The 12396-nt window shown below is 39.3% G+C and overlaps 1 protein-coding gene across 3 annotated transcripts in view; it reads left to right on the top strand.

Moving 5' to 3' along the window:
- Positions 1-562: 562 nt before the first annotated feature.
- The window catches only part of LOC105920760 (neuron navigator 1), a 111055-nt gene continuing 99221 nt past the window's right edge, over positions 563-12396 (top strand). For 2 of the 3 annotated variants that reach the window (XM_036137999.1, XM_012856401.3), the window contains exons 1-3: positions 567-688; positions 4095-4289; positions 11065-11918. In XM_036137999.1, coding sequence (XP_035993892.1) covers positions 11071-11918 — 848 coding nt within the window. In that variant the 5' untranslated portion in view covers positions 567-688; positions 4095-4289; positions 11065-11070. Of the gene's footprint in view, positions 689-4094; positions 4290-11064; positions 11919-12396 lie in introns of all 3 variants that reach the window. The other variant, XM_021312881.2, reaches the window with a different exon arrangement.

Below are 12396 nucleotides of genomic sequence, written 5' to 3'. Positions count from 1 at the left end.
CTTCAGATCCAGTTAATAGTAAAAGAGAATGAGTGACAGTAGCGCCATCTGGTGGTGACAGTGCTGTCAACCATAAATAAGGTTAGAGACTCCCTCTAAAAAAATTATGGGACCCTTATAGCGGAGAACTGTGCTCATGAAAAAGGTCTACGTTATCACAGAGAACTTAGATAAACTAACCTGTAATGTTCGCAAATAGTTTTGTGTGTTGATCCAACATATGTGCACAGATTTAATTTTGGCTACACTTGTGAGGCCTGGCGCGTCAGACACTAAGTCTGGCCCCCCCTCAGTCTGGCCCTCTGTGTGACGGTGACACAAGTGTCCCTTTGTCAAAACAGCGTCTGCCACAGCGTATGTCTCTCCAGGGAGGGGACATGCCCCGGGGGACATCTGAAGATTAGCTATGACATTAACCCCCCCCCCCCCCCCCCCTTCCCCATGCAACCCTCCTCAACACACACACACAAACACCCACTCATTGCACACGCTTGCACACCACTACCCATAATCCTCTGTTACAAGTCACTTCCCATTTTCATGAAACACGGGGACAAAGCAACAGATCATGTGAGGGTGTTTTTTTTATATATACTCGTGGTTGCAGAAGTTTTACAGCTTTTGTTCATGTGCTTGGAGCTGAAGAAAAACAGAGGAGCCACCCTGGTGTTAATATTGGGATTAATAGGTGAGTAACGTGGGTAATATTAATAGCAGAGCATCTCACATTTACAGTAAGGAGAGGCATGGGGGGGTAGAGCGAGGAGAAGGGTCATGTGTATCGTACAGTATGCATGTTGGAGGAGGGGTTATGCGTTGTGGGCAACATGCTGTGTTTTAAAAGCAAGCATCACTGCATCATGCCTGGTAGAGCAGCTTTATATTCAGTTGCATAATGGAGTTTTACTGAGCAGATACTCCATTATGCATGTGTCTCAGTGTTGGAGACACATAGATCAAGTTTGAGCCTGATCAATATGTGATCAGTTAGAGAGCTTGAAGACTGGACAAGGAAGGATGAGCCAAAACACACACACACAGCAAGAACAAAAAAGGTTAGACTGAAAGAAATCATATTTCTGACATGATGGTGAATGTGCAATTCGAAAGGGATGTTGTTACAGACGGATTCTGTTGGGTATCATAGCTGTCATAAATATGCTTCGTGGGCCCAAGTGGCTAGTGTGCAAAACAGAAGCCAGCAAAGCAGAAATATGAGACGGGAGACAACGGGTCGTAAAGAGGTAGTGAGAGACGGAGATAGAGCGAAACACAAATGTGGCTTTGCACAGAACTGCAATTGAGCAGAGGAAAAAAGATGCCAAGAGAAAAGAAAACAGGTTTCTCAACGAATCTATAAATACAAAGATGTAGTTTGGCAGGGTAATGGAAATAGCTCGAGCAGAGGAACTTCAAAAAATGTCACTCATTTTTTTCTGTGAATAGATGCACAGGTTACACAGCAGGTAAGTAGTAAGGATCTAAAGGCATTTTCTCTGTTCAGCTGCAGGATCAGAGACTTTGAGTAGCGGTACTACACAGTCATTTATGAGGACAGTTCTGAGCCAAATCATGGAGTGAGCTGGACCATGATTAAGTATTTTTAATTAATATTAAGAATTTTAAAAGTAAACATTTTTAATGCACCAAATAATTTTTTGGTTTAAAGCACTTTTAATGAAGAAGAAGCTAGGAAGTTTTATTGCCGGTTATACTGCGAGAATCTCATATCAGATGATGCCTGATGCTGATGAGGCTACAATGTTTTCTCTACTCATCCCATCCCTCCTTTCCTCTTTGTTATATGTCCCTTGTTTCTCATATACCCCTCCTTTTTCATTAGAAGAGTGGGGCAAATTAGAGGAGTGATGGATGGAAAACCGTCCCTCTCTCCTCTGGTTTTTTTTCAGTGCATAGAGACATCAGGTGCCAAAGTATAATTATAAGCCTGCATCAGCAGATGTCTTTTTAACCCAGTTTGTTGAATTCCTGTTATTTTTTTTTCCCCCACCTCAACAATTAGATCCTGGAAATCAGATGATTGGGGTCAGGCTTTTTGCATTTGCTTTAATTATCATGTGCTAGTCACACTACTGAGGTTGAAACACACACACAAGGACCCACACAAACTAACACGTTCGCCCAGCTAATGCACCAGCCTGTCTTTGCTAGCCGGGCTTATATTTCATCGCTGAGAGGGAGGGACCCCGGCCAACAGGTCCATTACTCAGACAGAGAAAGAGAGGGAGACAGATGTTGTAACGATGAGAGAGAGAGAGAGAGAGAGAGAGAAAGAGAGACAGGGAGGCGGGGAGATGGCTGCAGGCGTACTGCGGCAGCAGCAGAGCGGCATGACGTGATAGAAGGTGAGATTACAGACACAAACACACATGTATGCAGGCCAGCCTCACAAAAGTAGTCAGAGGCAAAGGCAGAGACCGAGCCACACGCAAGAACACTCGGAGAGGGTAAGTCGAGCCTCGTCTTCATTATACTTAATTATACTTTACATAGTTGCCTTTTTATAGTTATTTTTGACGTATTGTGGATTTTCTTGTTGGCCGACTGTGTAAAGCACAGATAATTATAAGTTCTCTCTTGGAGGATGACTGTGGTCTCAGTGGTGTGACTGTCAGGAGTGAAGTGAAAGAAGGAAGAAGGCAGGGCTCAGTTGGAAGAAAAGCAGGGACATTTTATGGACAGGGGTGCCAGGATGAGCTTGAGTCAGCATTATATAGGGTCCCCATGACTCAGTTGGACACTCTTTGTATGCATGCAGTGGCATAAGTTACTCTTGAGAAGCAGTGGTGGTTTTTGATACGAGGGACATGGCTGGGGCACCATCTCCTGGGGGTGTGCAATTAAAAAGTCACTTGCGCCCCAAACAAGTCAGTTTTTGCCTTGCATGTCCAGTAAATGAGGAGTGCACACTGAAAACATGATCTTAATATGGCCATAATCAAAGACTGGATTGTTAATAAAGGGCTATTTTGCTGCTTTTTAAAAAATGGAATCCTGTTTAGTTGATTATTTCTAGTTCAAAAGCAGTAAGATAAAAATAGTAAGACCTGAAGTGCTTTCTTCAAGTCTGAATAGAGAAGGTTTTGAGACCCAATTTGAGATTTATAAAACATCTATTTTAGTTTTGACACAACAACAAGGAGCATTTGTTTTCATTCTAGAGCACCCTGGATTTTAAAGTGTGAAAAGTGTACTATGGGTCAAGCTACAGTTTTTTCTATATCGATTAAACATTCATTTGTGGGTTTTTATATAGCTATAACCATTCAAATTCCCTTTAAGAAAGTACAGGACCACTAATTTTTGTCTAGTTCTTAATGATTCTGATAAGTGTAATTGTGAAAAAAAAAAATACTTTTTTCAGTATGTACTTTGTCACTGGGGTGTTTGTGCATCTGATCTGTGTCTACAGAAGGTTTCAGGGGGGTGCAGAAGGTGCCCCCAGAGTTCTTGCACCTTGCATGAGCTGCCCCTGTTGAAAATGACTAGATGATGTAGGTGAAAGGTGAAATTTGTTTGCAGATCTAGACATCTTCCTTTTGGGCTGTCTGGTCATGTTTCATCCTGTTTAGTTTGTGGGAGGGTAAATTTTGTCCCATATTTACCCAGCATACACAATAATATAAGATCTGGTGATGTTGTAATAGTTGTGTTGGGGGACCGGTGATCATCGTTGTATAATCCATTTTAAAACTTCGTTTAATGCTTCTGTTTTCTGTGTCTTCAAGATGTCTTTGCACAGAAATCATCATTTGTCCGTCAACACTAAATATGATCTGAAAGTACAGGGTTTTAGTTAAATATATTACCTTACAAGCCTTTACTTGATATGGCAGAATATGTCATTGAGGTTCTTTGTTGCCCAAAAGTATCTCCATTTGGGTCACTGACTCATGATTGCATAAATAGCACTCAACTCATTGTTCCATAAGGATTTTCGAATGCTTTAAATGACTTTATTTTATGCCAGCAAATGAGAACACTGATTTCGGACACGAAAGTGACTTTGAAAATGAGTCACCTCAGCACGTTTGCCCCTGATTGGCTGGATTTGTCATTCCTGTTTGTCACAGCTTCCTGTGTTTGGGGAATGGTGAGGGATTGCGAACCAATGAGAGAGCAGTGTCAAGGATGCAACTGTGATCCAGGAAAAAACAGACCATTGTTCCTGGGAAGTCGAAGAAGTGTGACCCCCTTCCACTTGCCGGCTCTCTCCCTACCCGGCCCTGCGGCACACCGAGGAACTGGGAAGCCCATTGACAAGCAAGGTACTCATGTGAGACTCCGAGTCTCCTTAATTTTATCTTGAGGGACATATTGGCTTTAACTTGTGTTACTCTTAGAGTGTGGTCACGTTTTTTTCCAAGAAAACTAGATTTCAAGGCATTTTCTTTGCTAATTGTCAAGACTTTGTGACACAGACAAGAAGCAAGGCATTGCCAATGTCCTTCAGTTCAGACAGAGAGGGGCTGTGTTACCACCTCATGTATTGATTTTGTGATGAGTCAGAGGGTGTGCATCACAAGGGGGAGCATGTGTTTTCTGAAACAGAGGGTATACATGTCCCTTTTTTCAAGCATACAGCAACTCGGCAATGTCTGAGCCCACTGGCATGGCAGAAGAGCAGAAACGGTGTAAGGGTTTTATAAAGTTAGAATCAAGGATCCTGGATGTCACATCTGTCATGAATTGTGTTAAAAAGAATTCAAACATAATGCTGCTCACATTTCTCAAAAAAATGTTTTCAGCTTCATAGTTAGGTGAGTAATTGAATTATATTCCTCAAAATCTTATTGAAAAAAACTCAAGTAGTGAAGCAAGTTCTTTAGCTTGTAGTTTCTCATTATGTCCACCAGATGTCAGCCCCATCCAGGCAGAATTTTTTTTTTTCAGTTTCAATAGCTATAAAATAAAACTGGTCATCCAATCGTAACATTGACTCAGGACCGTAATTTCAAATAGATTTTGTGTTCTGCTTGTTGTAATTTATCCTTTATGTCAAGTCATTTTAAAGTATTAATGATTGAGTAAATTCTCTGATTGTCTATGATGGTAAGTGTCATTACAGGGGTTCAAGGAGCTGAACCCACTGCAGATATTCAGAGTGCTTTATTTATTTATTCATTCATTCAGAGTGCTTTATATGTTTTGAAGGATATTTATAGTCTGTTTGCGGAACATAATAATGAATGCTGGTGACGTAGGGACTGAATGATGAGTGAACAGGCTAAGACTGGCAGGCACTGAGGGCGGGGAGGAAACATTGCTGCATTGGGACAGGTCCTGAGGCTCTGTCAGAGATTGGCAGGTACACAAGACGGCAAAGATCCGGATCTCAGAGACTGAGTACAGGCATGGGTGTTCTATGACAGGTGAAAAACAGTAATCTGATTTAATACTGGAACAGGTATCCTGCCCAGTGATGAGATGATGGACTGCAGCTGTGTCAGGTGGTGTCTTGGAACTGCTATGTCCAAAATGTCCACAAAGGCAGATGAGAGAACTCTATCCCTGGAAACCTGTTAAATATGGGATTTAAATTAGATGTCCTGGTCAAACATAACATCAATGTTTTTTTTACTTTATTACCAGAGAACAGTCTAATGCCATCCAGATTAAGTGATTAAACACATTACATAGAATGACATTAAAACAACTAAACATGAAATATGCATATACATTTTTGAAAATTGTACCTATTTAATGCAGCAAAGATCCAAAGCATAAAAAATATATGAGAGTATATTTTTTTACTTTAAACTCTAAACATACTTCCTAAAATATAAGATGACAACAACTATAATATGTTGATGCAGAATGAGTTGTATGGGAAAAAAGTGCAGTCTTTTATTTTTATTAGTCTCTACCTTTATTTGCTCAAGACTGCATGGGCAATTAGAACAAATAAAATCAAACAGAATATGTTTTTTAACTTAAGATAGAAGTTATTCTTTGACAACAGCTCAAGATTAGCCTTCATCCAACCAACCACCCCATGATCAGCACAGATGACTACAGTTTCTTTTTCATGAAAACCAGAGGCAGAATGCAAAAAAAGCATTCGGCAGAGTAGATTGGATGTTCTTAGAACATATTCTTATTGAAATGGGCTTTGCTGGGAAATTTGTTAATTTGTTTAACTCTTTATATAAAAACCCTAAGTCAAAACTAAAAGTTAATGGGTAGTGCTCTTACTTTTTTAAAGTTGGAAGAGGAGTTAGACATGGAGCTTCATTATCATCTGTCCCATTCACTCTATGTGTTAAGCCATTAGCGGAGGCTGTATGCCAAAATTTACTGATTCAAGGAAAAACAAATGGAACAGAAACCTTCCACAAAATTGCCCTCTTTGCAGACGATGTCCTACTTTTTACCAAACGCTGACATCAATACCAGTATTTATGAAAAATTTAGATGCATATGCAGAGATATCAGGATTTGAAATTAAAATAAATCAGAGGCAGAAATCAGAGGGGAAAAAAAAAAGGAAAAAAAAAAAAAAAAAAAAAAATCAGAGGCGATGAAGATGGCAGGGGAGTGGCCTGAGGAATTAAATAAAATAACGTCAATTCACTGGTTAAATAAATGATTTAGGTACTTAGGGATTACTCTGACAACTCACCCGTTTGATACAAATTATACTAAGTTATTACAACAATTAAAGAATGACTTCAACCGCTGGGAGGTTCTCCCAATTTCCATACTAGAGTTCAAAGAGTTATAAAAGTGAATTTACTTCCTCAGATTCTTTTTTTATTTCACTTTTGCCCATAAGAGTTCCAATTTCTATTTTTAATAAACTAAATAAATGAATATCTTAGTTTATCTAGCAGCACAAGAAACATAGAATAAAACTTTTGACACTTTATCTGCCAGAGAAAAAGGTAGACTAGCTTTAACCAAATCTAAAACATTACTACTAGGTGGCTCAACTAGCTGCCATACCAACTTGGATTATTGGAGATGAAGAACCAATTTGGAACCAAATAGAGCAGGATGAGTGGATTCAAAATCTATTACTTAGTACAAATTTAAGTATTAATTTATTAAAGGGACATTGTGTAACTAATTTGGCTTCTAATCAGCAAAACTTTAGTAGTTTATAAATAAATAGGTGTCGGTGCACCCACTGAGTTGTTACATCGCCATTTCTGATTTCTGAAAAGGGGACAGACTTGTCAGCCATACGCGTTTCTCCTCTCTGTCTTCTATATGAGGAAGTGCTGTCGGTGGAGGAGGACTATAAAACAAGCAAAGACGACCGTAGATCATTCTCTTTGCCGTTTTCTGTTGAAATGTAGGACCATTCATACTCTTTTCCAAGCGAAGAGGGAAGATAAAGTAACCAAGAAAAGAAAAAGAAGTAATAACTGGGTGAAAATGAGAGTCTATATTATATCCAAGATTTGGAAGGAAGCTAAAATGACACTGGATCTACATCCCATGCTATACAAATAGTGGGTCACATAGAGTTCACCCCCCAAAGTATGCATCATGAAGACAAGGAGAGAATTAATGAAGATCCAAATGATATAGAATAATATATTATTTCCTTTATAGAAAAGAAAATACCAACTAAAAGACATGTTTCCAATTTGTATAGGAGGCTCTCACCTTGTATTACCCAGAATACTTGGCATATCGAAGAGCAGTGGGAATTGGAGTTAAATATCCAGAATAGAAGATGAAGTTTGGGATAACATGTGGAAAGATTCCCAAAGGGATTACTAGTCAATTATTGAAAGAATTTGGTTGGAAATTGAAAGTTAGGTATTTTTACACCCCTGGTATTATTTCTAATTTTGTATAGGATCCTTTGACGGCATGCTGTTGCAGAAAATGTGGGGAAACAGGACACTATACACATATATTTTGAGATTGTCCGGTTATCCAAAAATATTGGAGAGATATCGAGACGGATTTTGAGAAAAGTTTGTAAATAAATCAGAGGTTCCATTAAATACTGAATTTTGTTTACTGGGGTTTATGTCAAATCAGGATTTCAATGAAAAATATATATTAAAGATATTTTATTATTGGTTGCAAAAAAACTAAACACAGTGAATTGGAGAGATTTGAAATCCCCAACAATAACAGAATGGATACAGATAATCCATTATGTAAATATAATGAAAGAATTGACCTCTGTTCTACAAATTAATACTGAACTCTTGACCAAAGGTGGCGTAATATTGAAATGTGTTTAGCAATTTAATAAAGCGGGATGTTGTGCAGCCTCAGAAAATTCAGTTCTGGAGCATTGCTGCTTTGTATATTTATTAAGCCAATCATTTTGTTTGTTTGAAAGCTACACATATAAGTGAGCTGTGTCTTTTTCTTTTCTTTTTTATCTTTTCTTTGTACGTTGAGCGATTTTCTTGTTTTCAGCATTTTAGTTATATTATTTATGTACCTAATAAATGTAAAGAATTTTCAATGTCCAATTATACAAAAACTTAAACTAAAAAGGAAAAAAAAATAACTAGAGGTAGAAGTATGATGGTTAGGATAGGAAAAGTTGCACAATTTGCTGGACTAATGCAACCTCAGATTTCTAAAGGAGAATACAAATATTTGTCTTATAAAGACCAATCCCAATCAAACAAATAGTTTTGCTAATGATCAAAAACTTCAAACATTTTTAAACGGAGTAAAGAGAAGTGCTTTAAAATAAACTAAGTTTGGAAGTTTACTAGAAAAGAAAAATCAGCTTGTGCAAGTGTCACAACTGTAAGTGTTTGCTCCCAGTGCAGTCTGGACTCCACTCATGCAAAATTGGCTGTGGCAGCATACGTTTGGGGTTGGCCAAATGGGCGTTGGCCCCGCCTACAGCATGCTGGGCTCCTGACTGGACCATCTCTTGAAGCCATGGACAAATCCAGACCTTCCACCTTTAAAAGACTCTCTTAGACACATTCAGAGGGGGGAGCCGCATTAGGAACAGTTGACACTGTTTGCTCCTCCCGCGCTGCTTGAAAGCTCTTTGTGTACCAGTTGTGTTGAGACCTTAGTGGTTGTTTACCTTCTGAATATTGAGTGCTTGTGAGTTATGCAGCTTCTTAACTTAGTTAAGACCCAACTTAGATATTTTGTATGTAGGTTTTAGACCTGAAGGAGTTGAGCAGAGTGTCACTCCCTGTTTGTGTTTACCCGTTGGGTTTGTGTTGTTTAGAAACTGTTTTATTTAAATCCTGTTCGTTTGTGTTGATTTGGGTAAGCAACGTGTTGAACGTTGTCTCTTTGTGTTCCAAGAAACATTCATTTCCATGTATAAGACTTTTATTTTGTTACCCCGTCTTCCAGCCTAAAGTGGGCGTAACACCAAGACAACTGACTCACATCCTGACATTGATACAGAAAGTGGAAACCATAGCACAAAGGGTGGAAAAAACATTAAGTTTTCATAAGGAAAGGATACGAATCAACAGGAGTAGCTTACTTATTATATATATATATATATATATATATATATATATATATATATATATATATATATATATATATATATATATCATTGATATACACACACACACGTCCATGTTTTTTGTACTTACCGAGGACCTGGCATTGACTTCCATCCATATTGAACCATTTCTTTGAGCTATCCCTAAACTTATCCATTACCAGTACATAACCTCAACCTAATTCAAACCTTGGTCCTAAACCTAACCTACCCCCCCCCCCTCCCTTCCCCCAACAAGAAAAACTGACGACCATGAAAATTTCCCCACTTTCCATAAATGTCCTCACTTTCCTGGTAAAATATGAAAATTGTTTTTTGTTGGCCGCAAGCACAAAACACACACACACACACACACACACACACACACACACACACACACACACACACACACACACACACACACACACACACACACACACACACACACACACACACACAGTTGTGATTTACTATCAGCAGCTGGGCCTCAACTACTGTAGACTGCAGTAGTACCAGTATGATCCCAGCATATCTCCTGGGACAGGTCAATTTCCATACAGATAGACACAGAGCCAGACTGCACCTGTGCTCTTGGACACCCTTGTTGGACTTCTGTTAGATGGGGAGAAATTCTTATGGTTATTATTGCCATGCGCCTCCCAAGAGAAAAAGTGATGAGGAAAGAGATGGAGAGAACAGATACAGCTTTATCTAGGAATGAGGAGAAAATTAGGATGGACAGTCACATCTGTCTGTGGCTGCCTTCTGCTGTATCCCTGATGATGTCATTAGTATTAGTTACCAGTGATAAAGGATGACAGCAAAAGACCTCAAGTTATCCAGTTCTTTGTCTGCATATCTGGAATAATAAGAGATGTAATGAAAAAATGTCTCGAAAAGTTTATTCAGTGCTTGATGTCAGAGTTTCTAAGACAATGGCAAATAAGCTAGAGTGCTATGTCCGTTTTTGTTGTTGGTTTTATATATATATACAAAATTGCAGGTTTAAACAGTAAAGCTAAAATACTATAAAAACATTTTTAATTGATCTCTTGAGTGGAAATGCTAATTAGGTGAGGCCAGGTCAACATAATTTTTTCTCGATAGCTGTTCCATTTATGCAATCTCAGATTGACTAAATGACCTTTAGGCCTCATTCTGTTGGGTCATTCAGTCTGCTGCTCAAGTCTTAATCCAAAGTGCCTAATAAAAAGAAAATTGCACCCTCAATCACAATGCATACAATATCAGTAATGAGGATACGTAAATGATACAAATGCCTAATTTAGTTACTTGAATACATAATCAAACATTCTCTTCCTTTCTTTGAATTCAGACCCACATAAAACAAGTATTTAGATGAGCCAACATATTTGGCCAAATAGCCAACAATGTGAAATGTATTTTTCATTGTGCCGTATTCATTGTGATAAGCCTATTGTTAGGAACATAAACTTCTGTTTAGATTTGTTTAGATCAGCTTAATCTTCAGTGAAATATTAACAGCAATTACTTGTTAAAGGATTACCAAACCACCTTTCCAGAAACCCCCTCTCCCTTCAGCGATTTGATTGTTCTCTCTCTCGATCCCTTCTATGCAGGTCAGAATGAGTGGAGGAGTCAATGTGAAGTCAGCCCCCCGTGGGCCTTCCTCATCAGGAATCCCTCTCCCCCGCAGCCTTGTGACCAATTCTCCAAAAACAGATCCCCGTCGCCAAGCTAGAGACTTGCCCAAGCCCTCAACGCAGACCCCGAAACACACCCCTACACATACACCCATCCACTCTCCTTCACTTCGCCCACGAAACTCTGGCATACCTGGACCCTCTTCCAGGGAGCACCTGAAAGACGGGGGCGTGAAAAATCAGCTCTACCAGCGGAATCAAGTGTCACGCTCAGCCTACAGCAGCCCGGTGGTCCAACGCAGAGTACCATCGCCACACTCCAAGGACACAATGGATCTTCAAAAACCTGTTCCAGCTCACATGCCTTTAAATGCAGTGCATGATGGGAACCATAACAGAAGTGCCATCATTAATAAGAACCAAGCCAACAACCTGCATCCACCTTTTTGTTTCAGGGGAGGTGAAAACTTCAACACAACTCAGGAAATGAGTCAAAATATGTCAGCAAGGGGAGGAAATCCTCACAAAAAACAACCGATTGAGTCTGGTAGTGTAAAAAACGGGAACATTCGGCCCAGTACTGTTCAGTCAGGCTGCAAACACACTTTCAGGGCTAAAAGTGGCTCCACGAGCCAGTCAGATGAGGAAATGGGGACTCCTGAGGACAGCAGTGCAGCCTCTTCTCCTGATCCCCTACCACTTCCACTCATCCCATTTACGATGCCAGTAATGTCCGGTGTTTATGAACAGGAACACCACCTGTCCAAAGAATCTACAGACACACACAGAGCCAGAGTCAACATGGCAGCTGTGGCTCCGTTCAGCTACAGGTAACTAAAATAATGAATTGATCATCACTTCTCTTACATCTGAGTTCTGCAAATGTTCTAACTCGCTAAAATTTAGAGATTATTTTTCTGATTCCCAGGGATGGAAAGTAACGAGTTACATTTACTCACATTGTACACATAACTTTATTACAGTGGTTTACAGTGGTTTACAAAAGCTGAATTTTTTTATCGTAGTCGAGCATGACTTGTTTTAAGTATTTTGACGTTTGAAATCACATATGTTTCTGAGTAAAAACAAACAAACAGAGAAAAAAACAGAAGCAACCACAGTGATCCATCGGATTGAGGTCAGAGTTATCAGATCTCATCATGGAGGCACATCAGTCTGGCATTAGTGGTGCTTGCAAAAAAATATATATCAACCAGAGTTGAAGTTTATAAAGGTGTTCCTTTAACTGAAAACTGTTTGAGACCAATATATCCTCTTTTCCTTTGTGAAATGCACAAGCTGGACTTT

Source organism: Fundulus heteroclitus, chromosome 1 (assembly GCF_011125445.2).
Source record: "Fundulus heteroclitus isolate FHET01 chromosome 1, MU-UCD_Fhet_4.1, whole genome shotgun sequence".
In the NCBI taxonomy this organism is placed as follows: domain Eukaryota; kingdom Metazoa; phylum Chordata; class Actinopteri; order Cyprinodontiformes; family Fundulidae; genus Fundulus; species Fundulus heteroclitus.
This window is presented reverse-complemented; position numbering and strand designations above follow the sequence as displayed.